This window comes from Vipera ursinii, assembly GCF_947247035.1.
Source record: "Vipera ursinii genome assembly, chromosome: 3".
Taxonomy (NCBI): Eukaryota; Metazoa; Chordata; class Lepidosauria; order Squamata; family Viperidae; genus Vipera; species Vipera ursinii.
Window position 1 is genome coordinate 208,039,745 of NC_139516.1, and position 17,176 is coordinate 208,056,920.

Here is a 17,176-nt window from a genome sequence, read left to right on the forward strand (position 1 = left end):
CTAGCAGTTTGAAAGCACATAAAAATGCAAGTAGAAAAATAGGGACCACTACGGTGGGAAAGTAACAGCGTTCCGTGCGCCTTTGGCGTCTAGTCATGCCGGCCACATGACCACGGAGACGTCCTCGGACAAGCACTGGCTCTTCGGCTTTGAAACGGAGATGAGCACCGGCCCCTAGAGTCGGAAACGACTAGCACGCATGTGTGGGGGAACCTTTACTTTACCTACACACACACACACACACACAAACACACACATATATATATAGTCTATCAGAATGGGATCTACAGTCCATCGATTGTTCACCTCCAGTCCTGAGAGCTGAGTGCAATGAAATTTCATTTCAATGTATGCTGATTAGTGTACATTTAAAGTGACAATAAAGTTGTTATTCTATTCTAGTCCACATGGCGTAATGTAATATAAGCATCTCATAGGAGTCTTATATATCTTACATGGTATGCCTTGTCTTTTAAGTTCAAGAGAGAGAGAGGTTAATGGGTTTCAACCCCATGTAGTAAGATCTGGCTATGAACATTTGGAGATTCCTAATAAGAATAAAACCAATTATGTCCCGCATCATGATGGTTACTGTTGACTGAAAATAACACAAAGTATATACACATTGTATGCAAAATAGAGAAATCGCCCCCTCCAAGAAGAATGGTGGAAGTACTTGAGGTCATGACAAAATGTAATACTTCTCCCTCCCACCTTAAAAGAAGGTCGACTGTATACATCACTTACACAGATTTTAAGAGGAAATAGATTTCAAAGAAACTTAAGATTTCTGAAGTTGCCAGAATTGCTCTATCATGGGAAAACAAACTCCAAACAATAAATATTTGACATGGAGCCAAGGAATAGGAAAGCAACGGAGTGTGTAGCAAACACAATCCCAATTAGAAAAAGGAAATGGAGAGAATAAAAAAAACTAAAACAAATCAGCCCAGCTGATAGGAAAACACCGGGAGTGGGGGGAGGGGAGCAGAAGTGATTTTATAGCAGTTGGAAAACCACTAATATTAACCTTTTATGTTGACCATTTTTGATGTGACCTCCAGCTTCTCCAGAGGTTCTGTTCCAATATTTTCAAGTTTAATGATGAGTGGCTGAGTCTCCCCGTTGTACAGCTGGACAGACACGCTGGTGGTAATTTCATCCCCCGAGGAAGGCTGAAGTGTACGGGCAGACCTTTAAAAAAAATTGAGGGCAAATATCAGTGGGTAATGCATCCATCATTATAAAATGAATCCATACATTGTTTACAACAGGGGTCCCCAACCCGCCCCCCTCCCGGTCCATGGACCGCCACCGGTCCGCAGCATGCCAGCAACTGGGCCGCGCAAACAAGCGAAGGCCCATCCGCGGGATGCAGGTAGCACGCGAAACCACGCCCCCTCCGGTCCACGGAAAAACCTCTCTCCGTGGAACCGGTCCCTGGTGTCCAAAAGGTTGGGGGCTGCTGATTCATAGATAAGTTTTTCTTTCCATTCAGTTGTGTCCAGTTCCCTGAGACCGGACAAGTCTTTGCGGTTTTCTCAGCAAGCTTTCTTTTCAGAAATGGTTTGCCTTTGTCTGCTTTCTACGGCTGAGTGGGTGTGACTGGCCCCAGGCCATCCAGTGGGCTTCTTGCCCAAGGTGGGACTACAACTCAAGGCAGCCCAGTTACTGGTCCAGCGATGGCGAACCTTTTAGAGACCGAGTGCCCAAACTGCAACCCAAACCCCACTTACGCATCGTCAGGTGCTGGGTGGGCGTGGCCCATTGGGTGGGTGTGGCCCATTGGGTGGGCGTGGCCCATTGGGTGGTAACGGCAGACTGGGTGGGACTAAAAAGTTCAATCAATCAATTCCAACGTTGCGAGATCTTTTTTTTTCCCGTGAGAAGTTGAAATTGATTGATTGATTGAACCTTTTTTTTTTTGCACACGGCGGCAGAGGCCTAAAGCGAAAAGGTTTTCTAAAACCCAGCTGAAGGCCTAGGACTGGGGCGACGGCGTGTGCGCCCACAGGGAGGGCTCTGCGTGCCACCTGTGGCATGCGTGCCATAGGTTCGCCACCACGGTTCTAGTCTGACGCCTTCACCACTACACCAAACCGGACCGCTCAGATATCGCTATAAGTTATTAAAGTATTAATAGACAGCGTCACCTAAGTTTATGAACACTGTTAAGAAAATGGGGGTGATGGAGAAACTAAAGATCGGGCCAAAAACAATCGTTCTAACGGCAGAAGAAGAAGCATTTAACCACAACTTTCAGTTTGGCACTACTATTCCTGTTCTTCCCCTTTGTTACTGTTCTTCACCGGCCACACGTGAAAACTGGGACTGTACGAGGTACAACGTGAAGTGGAGGCAGATGTGGGGAATTTTATTTTGGAATCTAAAATGCAAACTCCATGAAACGTAGGTTTTGAACCGTGCTAAAGAAAGATACAATTACAGTTAACTTCTGCCCCCGAGAACTGACAAAAGCGTTAACACTCAAAACCAACGGGGATAAAATTAAGGCATTACTTATCCTTCTGAGGTAAATTTAGCACAGAGAAACAAGCGCTTTTAATAAAAAGGAAAGGAAAAAAAAACACCCTCCAAAATAAATTAACAAAAAAGTCAAAAACGCATAGGAAGGACTGTAATCAAACAGCTCACTGAGGGAACAGTGTAGGAAATTTTATTATTTCTCATGCACACACGTATATATGCACACACAAACACACAGACCTGTACACATAAGCGCACATACACTGCTCTGCTTTACAAACTGCAATCTCTTAGCCGTGACCAGCCATTTAGCATCCCTTTCTAAAGAGAAGTTTCAAGCGAGTTTTGAAAGAAAACTATGCTGAACATTCGTAGTGACAGATTTTATTTTCCTGGGCTCCAAGATCACTGCAGATGGGGACTGTAGCCAAGAAATTAAAAGACGCTTGATCCTGGGGAGGAAAGCCATGGCAAATCTAGACAGCACACTAAAAAGCAGAGACATCACCCTGTCAACAAAAGTGCGTATAGTCCAGGCTATGGTCTTCCCAGTTGCAATGTATGGAAGTGAAAGCTGGACCATAAGAAAGGCTGAGCGCCAAAGAATTGAAGCCTTTGAACTCTGGTGCTGGAGAAGACTCCTGTGAGTCCCTTGGACTGCAAGGCGATCAAACCGGTCAGTCCTAGAGGAGATCAACCCTGACTGCTCTTTAGAAGGCCAGATCCTGAAGCTGAAACTCAAATACTTTGGCCACCTAATGAGAAGGAAGGACTCACTGGAGAAGAGCCTAACGCTCAGAAAGGTTGAGGGCAAGAGAAGAAGGGGACGATGGAGAAGGAGGTGGCTGGATGGAGTCACTGAAGCAGTAGGCGTGAGCCTAAATGGACTCCAGAAGATGGTAGAGGACAGGAAGGCCTGGAGGAACGTTGTCCATAGGGTCGCGATGGGTCGGACATGACTTCACAACTAACAACAACAACAACGATTAATATTAATCATAATAAAACACACACAAAAAAAAACACAAGCAGAGAAAATTGCCCCCAAAACTTGCTTCCGAATTTTGGAGCATAAATCCGTGCATGAAACATGGATATAGAGTCGAGATAATTTTCTCATTGCAATCACTAAAGGTTCGATTTATAAATAACTTTTTTTTTAATCTCAAAGTAGCAGGACTCAACTATATTGCATTGGAAAGACTCATCCATTTTAAACTGATTTATAATCCAGCACTGGGGCAAATGCAATTTCATTATTTAAAATGTGCTTTGAGAGAGAATAAGCTCTCCCTCAGGCACTTTCACTCTTTTATCAATTCTTTAACATTTAGGTGACAGGTTAAGATATTTTTTGTTCCTTTCTTTACGTAATTTTTATTAAAAAAAGATTTTTTTTAAAAAGAAAATAAAAACTAGCAACAGCTAATATAAAGTAAGGTTAAAAAACAAAGGAAGATCAAGGGAAAATCAAAAAGCGCAGGAAAAGAAGTTGAAGGAAAATGGAAAATAGAAAAGGCGCTATTTTTAAATGAAACCTCTTTTTAATATTAGGAGGAAGTAGCGTTTGTAACCATTTTCATTTTTTAAAAAAGAAAAAAAAGTTTGTGTTTTTAAAAAAACTACATTCGACCTGTAAGCTAATAATAATAATAATGAAACAGCAACAATAACAACAACAATAATAAGAGTTGAAGGGACCTTGGAGGTCATCTAGTCCAACCCCCCCTATACCACTTCAGACAAATGGCTGTCCAGCCTCTTCTTTAAAACTTCCAGTGTTGGAGCATTCACAGCTTCTGGAGGCAGGTTGTTCCACTGGTTAATTGTTCTAACTGTCAGGAAGTTTCTCCTTAGTTCCAGGTTGCTTCTCTCCTTGGTTAGTTTCCAACCGTTGCTTCTCGTCCTGCCTTCAGGCGCTTTGGAGAATAGCTTGACTCCCTCTTCTTTGGGGCAGCCCCTGAGATACTGGAACACTGCTATCATGTCCCCCCTTGTCCTTCTCTTCATTAAACTAGACATGTCCCCATTCCAGCAATCGTTCTTTATATGTTCCAGCCTCCAGCCCCTTAATCATCTTTGTTCCTCTTCTGTGCCCTTCTTCTAGATATTACTAATCGAGTAGCAGATATCGATAAACGTACGTACTCCAAGTCTGCCAACTGGGAATAAGCAACTGTCGGAATTCTTACCTTGGTAACGAAGTGCTAATCTGCAACCTAGGTAAAGATGGAATGACTTCCACTGTACAGCCACTGGTCTTTATTCCTGGGAGTTTGTCCAAAAGGCAGTCACTGAAGACTCCAAAGACTGAGGTGTGATAGCCTGTCACCACGAGAAATCAGAGAAGAGATTGAGCAGAAACAATCCATCACCAAGCATAAACGGGAAATCTACTATAGTTGTTAGAACCAGAGAGTTATTTACTTGGTTTTTTTTTAAAAAAAAAATGTACTGAAGACTGAAAGGCTAAGTGCCGGTTGGACGTATTTCTAGTTTGGTTACTTTGCAGTTCAAAACATTACTAGGAGAACCACTATGGCTAAGAAAACCTCAAACCTCAGCTAGAATCTTGTCGTTAAAACATGCTATTTTATTGGCTAATGCAGGAAAAATTTAGGACGATTTAATTCAGAATCATTTTCATTCTCATACTGCTAAGCTTGTAAGCCGCCCTGAGTCTTCGGAGAAGGGCGGGATATAAATGGAATTAAAATTAAAAAAATAAATAAATTCTCAAGTCAATACCATTATAGCTTCGTCAAGTCACTAATAAACGTGGCTCCGGTTGTTGTTTTTTTTCCTTTTAAGGCAGATTAAGAACTTTTTTGTGGCCAACGAGTTAATTAATAATATTCTTACGGTTGGTTGGTACCCAGTCAGCCAGATGTTTAGACTGAATTTGTCTCAATTGATCGCATCCTTGGGAAGGGACGTTAGTGGTGTCGCTGAAAGCGACAAAGGCAACATTTGTGGGCTATCAGATGGGCAGAGGTCAATTTCACACGTTTTGCTCATTTTGACAAAAAAAAAAAAAAGAATAAAAGAATAAACCCCAAAACTAAATTTGGCAAATAGTGCCGTGGAGTCTCGACACCCTGAACTTGTGGGTTTGGGAAACAAAACCGCAAAAAAAATATGTATTATGCAGTTGGCTCATCCTTTTGAAGGCTCTAGAAATCTATTCCTAACATATAAGATAAAATAAAAAACAGTGCTTGGAAACTTAAGGAACAGTAGCTCATGGCAGAGTTCCGTCTCCTGTTTCTTTTCACTCTTCGTTAATCTGCCCTTTATAATTTACTGAAATAATTCTGCCTCAAACGCTGTCACGTGCACCAGTTCCGAAACCACAGAACAAAAAGAACTACGTTACAAAAGCTAATTGGTGGCTAAATTTCAAGTCACACGTCAGTCTGGCAGGCATAGATCAGGTCACAAGATTTTCCGCATTTCATCATAATCTAGAATCCAGAATATAATCTTTGGTCATTATATTTGATGAGGACCCGAAGGCAGGTTGACTGTTTACCTACAACTCGTTCTTTAAGTGAGGGTTCGAAAATACAACGGCACTAGGAAAAATGGGTCTTAAAACCAGTACAGTTGTACGGCACCAATTGTCACTGCATCCCGACAGCCACATGATTAAAAGCATGCACCTGGCAACTTACACGTGTGTAGGACAGCTGCAGCATCCCAGACTCCAGTGATTGACATTTGCACCCTTCCCAGACAGCTTCCAACAAGCAAAGTCGATGGGGGAAGTGAATTCGAATAAAGTGCACGGTTCACGTTATTAACAACCACAGTGAAGCATTTAATAATGGTGGTCAAAAAAAGGGGAGTTGTTAAGTTGGGTGCAACTCGTTTTAACTGCCCTTCTTAGCAACGGGAAGTCTGGTCCTAATTTTGCTCCTAGGTCAAGGACAACTTGGAATAGACTCTTTGGGTTATGAGCTTCCTAAATGATTTTCTTTCTTTTTTTAATAACATTTTATTAATTTTCCAATTTTACATTTGAGTATTTAAAAAGCGACGTGGTGACTGGGTTAATCAATAGTTCAATAACAAAATCTTTAGTGCAAATCTCAGGTTATTACAACATCAGATATTTCTTCTTTTTTCCCCCTTAACATTTACTGTCTCGTATTCAAGCGAGTACAGTTCTAATTATATCGACTCAATAAAAACATCCATTATTACATTTATCAATAAATTTTTTAGCTTATACATTTAGCTTATAATTACGTTCAATCCTCATAAACAATCCGTATCCTGTTATTAATTTTTAAGGAAAACTATTAATTAATTTTTTTTAGGAAACCGAATCGAGATTTACATTCAAATAGATAAAATGTGTATTTCGGATATTACGTTTTGTTATGAAGTGAGACAAGGGAAATCTTGGTTACCCAAAGTCTGAAAATTATAAACAGCAAAGGTTAAACCAGAATACTGATGAGAAATCAAAAAATTGGGTAAAAATTAATAACTGAATGATTTTCTTGAAACGTGGCGGTGAAAACACCATCCTTGTCATTACTACTTAGGGTGTGGTAATATCAACTTAGAGCAGAACAATCCTTGCCTCGTTTTAAAAAAAAAATCAACACAACCCGAAATGATTTGCAGCAACTTAAACATCTCAAGGTGGAGAAAAGCCTTACCGTTAACGTTGATGTGGCCTGAAGACTGTGGAACACCAACAAGTGTCACCGGATAGAGGCCAGATTCCGCAGGTAGAGAGAGAGCGGCAGGGAGAGATTCAAACTCAACTCCGCTGGTCAGCAGTCCCTGGGAATGTAAAAAGCAAATTCAGTGTAATTCTGTCGAGCAAAAAGCATCCTGAAGGTAAGACGTTATATTACGCACCCGCGCTAATATGCTAATAAAATTATCCTTTAAAAACATTGGCATAGTTACATTATTAGGAATTGTAATCACTATTCTTAATTTCCTTCTGACTGTTGTATCTTAAGGACTTATTGGATGTATTTTATTGTACGTTATCTTCAGTACATTTGTAGAAAGCTATTCAGGTCCATTATTCATAATTTAGGGCATGACCCGTAGAGCGCCTGGCTGAAGGGAATGTTTACGAGAAGACCCCGAAGTGCTGGCATTAAATAATAAATAAATAAAATAAATAAATTTGTGCTGTCAGTTTCATCTTTTTTTTAAAAAAAATCCCTTTTTAATATCGTATTAGTTTATGCCACTCATGCTGTTGGTGTGCTAATTCTACCAGCATTAGTAACAGTGATATCAAAACTTTCTTGCAAGGCATAAAAAAAAATAATTAGATTTTCTTCAAATGTAAATTGATATCAATGCTATGTACAGGTATATGTCTAAGAGACGCGGTGGCTCAGTGGGTTAGGACGCTGAGCTTGTCGATCAGAAGGTCGGCAGTTTGGCGGGTCGAATCCCGAGTGCCGCGTAACAGAATGAGCGCCTGTTCCGCGTCCCAGCTTCTGCCAACCTAGCAGTTCGAAAGCACGTAAAAATGCAAGCAGAAAAATAGGGACCACTCCGGTGGGAAGGTAACAGCGTTTCGTGCGCCTTTGGCATCTAGTCATGCTGGCCACATGACCACAGAGACGTCCTCGGACAAGCGCTGGCTCTTCGGCTTTGAATCGGAGATGAGCATCGGCCCCTAGAGTCAGAAATGACTACCACGCATGTGGGGGTGAACCTTTACCTTTATAGGTATATGTGTCTATGTGTTTCATATACGTTGGGGGGGGATCTTATTACAAGGTGAAACAGGTGTATTCAAATTCTTACACAGAAGAAAAAGGATGACTCGGGAAAAACTACCTGACATAAATAGGTACACCAATGTACTCTTAGAATATGTTGAGACTCTAGAAAGAGTACAGAGAAGAGCGACAAAGAGGATCAGGGGACTGGAGGCTAAAACATATAAGGAACGGTTGCTGGAATTGGGTGTTGTTGTTGTTAGTTGCAAAGTTGTGTCCGACCCATTGCGACCCCATGGACAACGTTCCTCCAGGCCTTCCTGTCCTCTACCATCTTCTGGAGCCCATTTAAGGTCACGCCTACATGGGAATTGGGTATGTCTAGTCTAATGAAGATAAGGATGAGAGGGGACATGATAGCAGTGTTCCAATATCTCAGGGGCTGCTCCAAAGAAGAGGGAGTCAAGCTATTCTCCAAAGCACCCAAAGGCAGGACAAGAAGCAACGGATGGAAACTCATCGAGAGAAGCAACCTAGTACTGAGGAGAAACTTCCTGACAGTTAGAACAATTAACCAGTGGAACCACCTTCCTCCAGAAGCTGTGAATGCTCCACACTGGAAGTTTTTAAGAAGAGACTGGATAGCCATTTGTCTGAAATGGTATAGGGTTTTCTGCTTGAGCAGGGGGCTGGACTAGATGACCTCCAAGGTCCCTTCAACTCTATTATTGTTGTTTTTGTTGTTGCTGTTTTATTATTATTAGCCTACGGGTTGAATGTAGTTTATTGTTGTGGTGGTGGCTGTTGTTGTTATAAATATGGAACATCTATCTATGAAGACTGTGGATTTACTATCTCAAGATTTTTAAGAAGAGGCTGGACAACCACTTCTTAGGGATGCTTTAATTGGTTTTCCTGCACATTGCAAGGGCTGGGTTAAATGATCATTGCTATTCATTCCACGATTCTATGATTTTATGGTTCATCCTATCTGCAAAGATGAGAAGATTTTATCTGAGTGAGAAGGTCCTGTCCAATCTTACAATAATCAGAGTAAAAGACTTGTATTTTATAATGCCTTCACATTAAGCAGTACAGTCACAAACCCTTTGCAAAGTAATTTCAATTATTCAAACAGTGTATTATCTAGGCCCTACACGGCTTCAACGTTAACCTCTTAACAGCATGCATTCGTTCTTGTACGCCTTGATTCTGAGGATAATTGCGCAGCCACCCAACCATCCATCCGTGTTTTTAAACTTCTCAGTGAAGTCTGCAAAACACAACCAAACTTTCCAAATTGAAATACCTTCTGAAAATACAAATGCAAATACAAATAGCGCCTCCCACCCTCAGTCGGTTCTGAAGGATGCTGTGGCTGATAAAACAAGTACGTGGATGAATACACCACCCACAGCCTGGCTCTGCCACAGGTCATCAGCTAGAGTGACCAGCTCTGTCTCTGCCCTATATACCCTGGTCTGAAGATAGGCTGAAATTGGACAAGATGCTGTCACAAAGGGGGAAAAAGGGGCCAACCTATTCTCCAAAGCAGCTGAAGGCAAGACAAAGGGATGGAAACTAATCAAAGAGAGAAACAACCTAGAACTGAGGAGAAATTTCCTGACAGCGAGATCAATTAATCAGTGGAACAGCTTGCCACCAGAAGCTGTGGTGTGGATGCTCCATCACTGGAGGTTTTTTTAAGAAGAGCCTGGACCGTCATTTGTCTGGTATGTCATAGCAGTTCTTTTCAACCTTCTTTTCACAGATTGTACCACTTTTAAGATACGGCAATATTCGAGTACCAAGAGTTGCCTAGCAAAGTGTCAAAAACGTGATGAGCTCCCCCCGCCCAGGAAAGGGGGAAAAAGTGATAAAGTACAGGTCGTCCTCGACTTACAACAGTTCGCTTAGGGACTGAAGTTACAAAGGCACTGAAAAAAAGCGACTTACGACCACTTTTTACACGTATGACTGTGGCAGCACCCCCAGGGTCACGTGATTTACATTTGGGTGCTTGGCACACTGATGCATACTTATGATGGTTGCGGGGTTCACGTGATTCCCCTCTAGCATCCTTCCGACAAGCAAAGTCAGTGGGGGAACCAGATTCGCTTAACAAGCGTGTTACTAATTTAACAACTGCAGCGGTGCATTTTAGCAAGCGTGGCAAGAGAAGTCATCAAATGGGACAGAGCCCATTTAGCAAATTTCTCACTTGGCAAAACAAATTTGGGGCTCAATTGCGGTCGTGGGCTGAGGACTATCTGTACACCCACTTATCGCACTTTTAATGGGAAACCTGTTCCTGTTTCTCTGACGTTAAATCTTTGCCTTGTTCTATCCCCTTCTCTCCCGCTGCTCATCTAAAGAAGCCTTTATATCTTTGTTAGGTAGATGACTATGGCCTAACTGGTTGGGTTGGCAATATATATAAACTATGATTGTATTGTTGTAATAGAAACTGTATTGTATCACTTTAAATGTGTGATGATTGGCCAACGCTGTTTTTCCAACGGCCATAAGAGGGAGCTAGAGACATAGCTTCTTTCTCTCTGTGATTCTCTCTGTAACGTTTGCTGTTACTTGCTGATTATTGTGGTTTGTGGGTTTGCTACTGTTTGCTAAACCTGAAGAACTGTGTTTTGACTTACGGGACTGGTAAGAAGACTCTGTACTGGATACTCCTTGGACTATTGTTATTTGCTATCATCTCTTTACTCGTGTATGACCTGGACTGATTTTTTCTTGGACTGTGCTATTGTATTATTCCACAAGTAAAACCTTTTTACACGCCTCAGTGTATCTGTGTGGTTGCTGCGTAAACTTGCCTACTCTCAGTATCCTCTTTTTCTGTGCAAGCTCTTGTTAGCTCAAGAGGTACTCTGCACATCCTTATCAATCTTCTCCATCTCTCTTTCTCCTTTATTCCCCTCTCCCTTTCCCACCAAAACCACCTCCTTTTATATCCTCTTCTCTCTTCCCCCTCTCCTACTCCTTTTCTCCTCAGTGCAGCTCGAGCTGACTCCTCTCCCCCAGGCTGTGCGCTGCTCCATCTCTCTTTCTCCATCCCCTTCTCTTTCCCTGTTCTCCTTCTGTCTCTCCCTTTCCAGCCAAAAACCTCCCACTTTTCGATCCTCTCCTCTCTCCTCCTTTTCTCTTCTGGGTGTACCCATCAGCATGTAGCCTTGTGCGCAGATCCTTGGGCTTCTGCAGAGCCCCGACAGCCCTGCAGCTCCAGCTGACTCTCACTCAGGCTTGTGCGTTGCCACCGCTGCTTCAGCTCATTCCCCTCCTCTGCTACACTAGTCTAGGATGGTCGCGTACCACCTGCCAGGGGCCAATGTGCCACCAGTGGTACTCAAACCGCCGGTTGAAAAGCCCTGTGTTATAGGATCTCCTGCCTGAGCAGAGGGTTTGACTAGAAGACATCAAATTGGGTATGTCTAGTTTAATGAAGAGAAGGACGAGGGGGAAACATGATAGCAGTCTTCCAGTATCTCAGGGGCTGCCCCAAAGAAGAGGGAGTCAGGCTGTTCTCCAAAGCACCTGAAAGCAGGACAAGAAGCAACGGATGGAAACTAGTCAAGGAGAGAAGCAACCTAGAACTAAGGAGAAACTTCCTGACAGTTAGAACAATTAACCAGTGGAACAACCTGCCTCCAGAAGTGGTGAATGCTCCAACACTGGAAGTTTTTAAGAAGAGACTAGACAGCCACTTGTCTGAAATGGTATAGGGTTTCCTGCCTGAGCAGGGGGTTGGACTAGATGACCTCCAAGGTCCCTTCAAACTTTATTATTATTATTATTATTATAAAACCTTTATTCATAAAACATGAAACTCAGTCAACTGAACCCTCAAATTGACTGGCACTAATGGTTGACACGTGCTGCTGCCAGCATCCTAGGTATCAACCAGGTATCTCCTTAAAATGTAAGATGTTCCGAGTAGCGCACTTTTGTGTAGCTTTGCTGGAGTTATTGCAGGAAGCTGCAATTTCTTGATGTATTTTGCAAAGTTTTTGGACATAGTTCCCAGGGCCCCGATGACGATGGGTATCACTGTTCCACATTTCATCCATAATCACACAGTTTCAATGGCCAGGTGATTGTGGTGGTTGTTGTGGTGGTTGTTGTTGTGGTGGTTGTCGTTTGTTGTTGTCCCTTCCAGCCCTGTTATTCCGTATTTATTTTATTTGTTTATTTATTTATTGAACTTATATACCGCCCTTCTCCCATGGGACTCAGGGCGGTTCACAAGGTAATTAAAATAACACTACAAATACAAAAAGTTAATAACAATTAAAATAATTAAATTATCCTTGAGTAAAATATAAAACGCCTATATAGCTCCAATTAAAACCCAATTACAATCAAGTTAAAATTAAAATTCTCAGTCCTGGCCGGAAAGCTCAAAGAGCCAGGTCTTCAGGTCCCGGCGGAACGAACGAAGATCAGGGGGCCCTGATCAGTATTGTTATCATTTCTTCCAAGAACCTCTGCAACTGTGACCTGCCTACCTTCTCTGCAACCTGGACAATAAAGGGAAGACTGGGAACTGGCTGAGAGTGGTCCAAGTGGAAGAATTCAACAACCGCTTCTTCAGGAGGGGGAGTACCATCGTCTCTCCTTCAAGACCAGAGGGGACACCCCCACCCCAAAGAGGAAGATACAATCGCCCTGGATCTATCCCTTAGTCCCCTCCCAGGCAAGCCTTAACAGCATTTTTATTTTATTTTATTTTTTTATTTTAATTCCATTTATATCCTGCCCTTCTCCGAAGACTCAGGGCGGCTTACAAGCTTAGCAGTAGCCTTCATTCTATGTATATGCCTATCTATGTATATTTTTCAGTGCTGATCCAAACAGGTTAAAAATATGCGGTTCCTTTTAAAACACAACTATTAATACGTGCCAGCAGTTTCAGTGAACAGTAGGCTGAACCACATCACTTATCCGCTGAAGACTTGAGAGAGCTATTTTACACCTACGGTACAAGACACGCGTTGGACAAATGATTATGCCATCTTTCAGGAAAGCAATATAAACTTCACAAATACGATCATCAATGTCATTTCGTATGGGACGAGTTTATGTTCACCATCTTTCTTCAGAACTTTATTGGATTTTCCCCACTTTCCGATGTGTGGGGAACAGGATAATTCATATTCTCCCTAATATATTCATATATCTATTATTTTCATAAAGCTGACGAAACGGTACATTTTTAAAAACACATTTTAAAAAAGACAAAGTAAAGCAGAATGGTTTTGGGCAATCTTTGCCCACTAAAGATCACTTTGCCTCCTTACCCCATATTAGACTTTTAGGCTTATCTCGGTTAATTACCGAGTTGGACATTTAGTTCAAACATAAATAATTACGGCAACTATAATACATTTGCACAATTTGCAAACGTCAATATTGGACCTTGATCTTCCTACATTTGAAAATATAACAACCCAAACTCCCGCAAGAGTAGCTGTGGAAAAATATTTACACTAGATGAGTACACACTACAGCAACCCTGAACACCCCCGCAGGAGGAGCCTCTGGCCAACCACCCCACCTGCCAGAGACCCCCCCTGGATCTCCCCCAATCCTGCCTGGCCCCCACAGGCATCCCTCCCCATGAGCAACATTGAGGTGACCACGCCCACTTTGGCCACACCCACCTAGTCTGCCATGACCACCACAATCACGCCCACCCAGTGGGCCACGTCCCACCTGGCACCTGGCGATAAATAAGTGGGTTTTGGGTTGCAGTTTAGGCACTTGGTCTCTAAAAGGTTTATTTATTTATTTATTTTATTTATTCGGTTTATATACCGCCCTATTCCCAAAGGACTCAGGGCGGTTTACATGGCAAAATTTAAAAACAATCCAATATAAAATAAAAATTAAATTAAATTAAGTCTAGCCGCAAAAATTAAATCACAATTTAAAAACATTAAACCCCTCAGTCCAGACCAGATAGCTCAAAGAGCCAGGTTTTTAGGTCCCGGCGAAATGAATGAAGGTTGGGGGCAGTCCGGAGTTCCGTTGGCAGCTGATTCCATAGGGCAGGCGCGCCCATAGAGAACGCCCTCCCACTGGGGATCGCCCGTCGGCAATCCTTGACCGGCGGTACCCTGAGGAGGCCCTCCCTGTGGGAGCGCACAGGGCGATGGGAAATTGACGCTGGCAGCAGGTGTTCCCTTAGATAATCCGGGCCCATGCCATTTAGGGATTTATAGGTCATCACCAGCACCTTGAATCTCATCCGGAGGGCAACTGGAAGCCAATGCAGCTCGCGGAGAAGAGGTGTTACATGGGAGTATCGGGAGACTCCCATCACAATTCGCACGGCTGCATTCTGCACCAGCTGAAGCCTCTGAGTCAGACATGTCAAACACAAGGCCCGGGGGCCGCATGCGGCCCGCGAAGTGGTTTCATGTGGCCCGCGAAGCCATCCTGGAAACAGTGAGGGAACGGCCCCCACTGCCTTGGCCCTGGCCCAGAGACCCTCCTTCTGCCAGACACGCTCAGATCTCTCCCACTCCTGCCCAGGCCCCCATAGGCACCCTTGATGCCAAAGATGTAGAGCTGGCCACGCCCACCCAGTAGGCCATACGCACTCTAGCCACGCCCACCCAGTAGGCCATGCCCACCCTGGCCATACCCACCCGGCCCCTTGAGGGCAACCAGAATGCTGATGCGGCCCTCAATGAAATTGAGTTTCACACCCCTGCTCTGAGTGGTCCTCAGGGGTTCAGGTTCCCCATCGCTGATATAAAGCATTCCTTCTGAAGAGTCCTCAGCTTCTTTAATCCCTTCAGGGAACTATCCCATTTCACCTTAACCACACTGGCTGAAGGAATTCTGGGAGTTGAAGTCCGCAACTCATAAAAGGGCCAAGTTTGAAGACCCCCTGACCTTAACTATCACTATCACTACCATTGATGCCAATGCTTCCCATAGCCAAACCCAAACTAGGCTTTCTGGGTGAAATAGGATCCAAAACGTACCATATTTTCTACCCGGAGTTCAAAGGGCATCGGATTGTACACCATCAGCTGAACTTCACACACATCTCCCTGGACCCACTGAAAATCTACGGAAGAAATAAACAGAAAATTAGTGTTCCAGAAAAGGCCAAAATTTAAGCAGACTTGGATATTGTAATCACAGGTGGCTATAGATTGTCACATCATATTCCAACATATAGGACAAGGGCCCTCAACCCCTGGTCGGCAGGCCGGTACCGGGCCACGCAAGCAGCGGGCAAGCACACGAAGCTCCATTTGTGCATGCTATGGGATTAGGTTGTGCACGCGAAACCATGCCCTTCTTCCCCCCCATTCCCTCTGCCGCCACCACCCGCCCCCGCCATCACTGCTGATCTGCGAAGGTTTGGGGACTGCTGAAATAGCAATAGCACGTAGACTTATCTACCGCTTCACAATGCTTTTACAGCCCTCTCTAAGCGGTTTACGGAGTCACCATATTGCCCCCCCCCCAACAATCTGGGTCCTCATTTTACCGACCTAGGAAGGAAGGAAGATTGAGTCAACCTTGAGCTGGTGAGAATCGAACTGCTGGCAGCCGGCAGTTAGCAGAATAAGCCTGAAATACTATATTCTAAACCACTGCGCCACCACGGCTCTTAATAAGAGATAGATCTTCACAAAGCTGTTCTTAAGGGCAGGTATAAAAAAAGTTCCTTGGAAGCTGAGATTGTGTTCTTGTGGAGAAGGATCTACTGAATGCATAGCTTGTGTTGCTATACTGTGCCATTTATAGGCATCAAGGCTGCCTCATAACTTCCTATGTATTGAAGTATCCACAGAATTCTCATTTATTTTATGTACAATTGCAACCAGCATAATTCCATTTCCTTGATAATGACACGGTGCTTTTACACTTTTTTGTAAAACAACATGTCTTGATTGCCTCAATTATCCAATTACATTTTAAAGTTTAAATTTAAAAAAAAGTTTAAAGTTTGGATTTTATTTTATAAGAAACAGAAAATGTGTCTTTTTTTTTTTTTTGCTAATGTGCAGATTTCTGGTTAATGATAGCAATAAATGCATTCTAAGCCCTGGTAACTATTTTGGGCCTGCTCTCACTTTAGCAAACTTCTGCCAATAAATAAATAAATAAATGATATTAGCGTAAACAGCATATGGCCTAAATCATCCATAATGTATGGTAAGCCTGAGTTTTGTTCACACTTTACACGCTGGAGATACATTACTGAAACACATTAACACGTACCTGTTATCAAGGCTAGAAAAGGCCATTTCTAATGAACGTTATGCCATCTAGCATCTTTGCTCCAAGAATCAAACTTATCTTTAAGGGGGTAAATTAAGCCCATTAATCTTACCTTTGTCATGAATGACAGAAAGGCTAGGGAAGAAACTTGAATGGGGAAGAGGATGCGCAACCACAGATTTGTAACACTGGTAGAATGAAAACCTTTATACACTTGATGCTATTGTTTTACTACAATGTATTTTAGATATACCAAGAGGTTACAGTTTGAAAATTCATACAATAACTATTAGGGAATATTATGACAGCATTGGGGTTTTGGTGCTCTCTGCAAATACTTTGAAGATGTTACTTAGCCTGGTAATTGAAATGTCTACAGGGAGAAAGGCAAGCCATTATATCTACCTGGTCCACTGCGGAGGGCGGGGGGCAGAAGAGGGAGGCAGGCTATGTTATGGGTCCCATCAATTAGGGATTGTCATCTGATGGGATCATGAAAAATGACCTTCTTTATAGAACATCCTTCCCCGCCCCCCAAGGTAGCTGTTTTTCCAAAAAGCCCTAGAAACATGGTTTTGTCAGGAGGCCTGGGGAACCACAAATGGAAATGGAGAGATCAAATGGCTGATTGGATTGCGTTGCGACTGCCACCGCGGATATGATGGAATTTTTGTGAGGCTATGTGTGAGTTAGGCGTCCATGTACGAGAGATAGATAGATAG

General features: G+C 42.9%; 1 protein-coding gene across 1 annotated transcript in view; it reads right to left on the minus strand.

Moving 5' to 3' along the window:
• Window positions 1-17,176, minus strand: part of TRAPPC9 (trafficking protein particle complex subunit 9) — a 333,658-nt gene that overhangs the window by 265,027 nt on the left and 51,455 nt on the right. Inside the window, exons 12-15 of the mRNA XM_083358203.1 lie at window positions 15,203-15,288; window positions 7,158-7,284; window positions 4,680-4,812; window positions 1,031-1,194 (exon numbers count right to left, since the gene is read on the minus strand). Of these exons, the coding sequence (XP_083214329.1) occupies window positions 1,031-1,194; window positions 4,680-4,812; window positions 7,158-7,284; window positions 15,203-15,288 (510 nt within the window). The remainder of the gene's footprint in view (window positions 1-1,030; window positions 1,195-4,679; window positions 4,813-7,157; window positions 7,285-15,202; window positions 15,289-17,176) is intronic.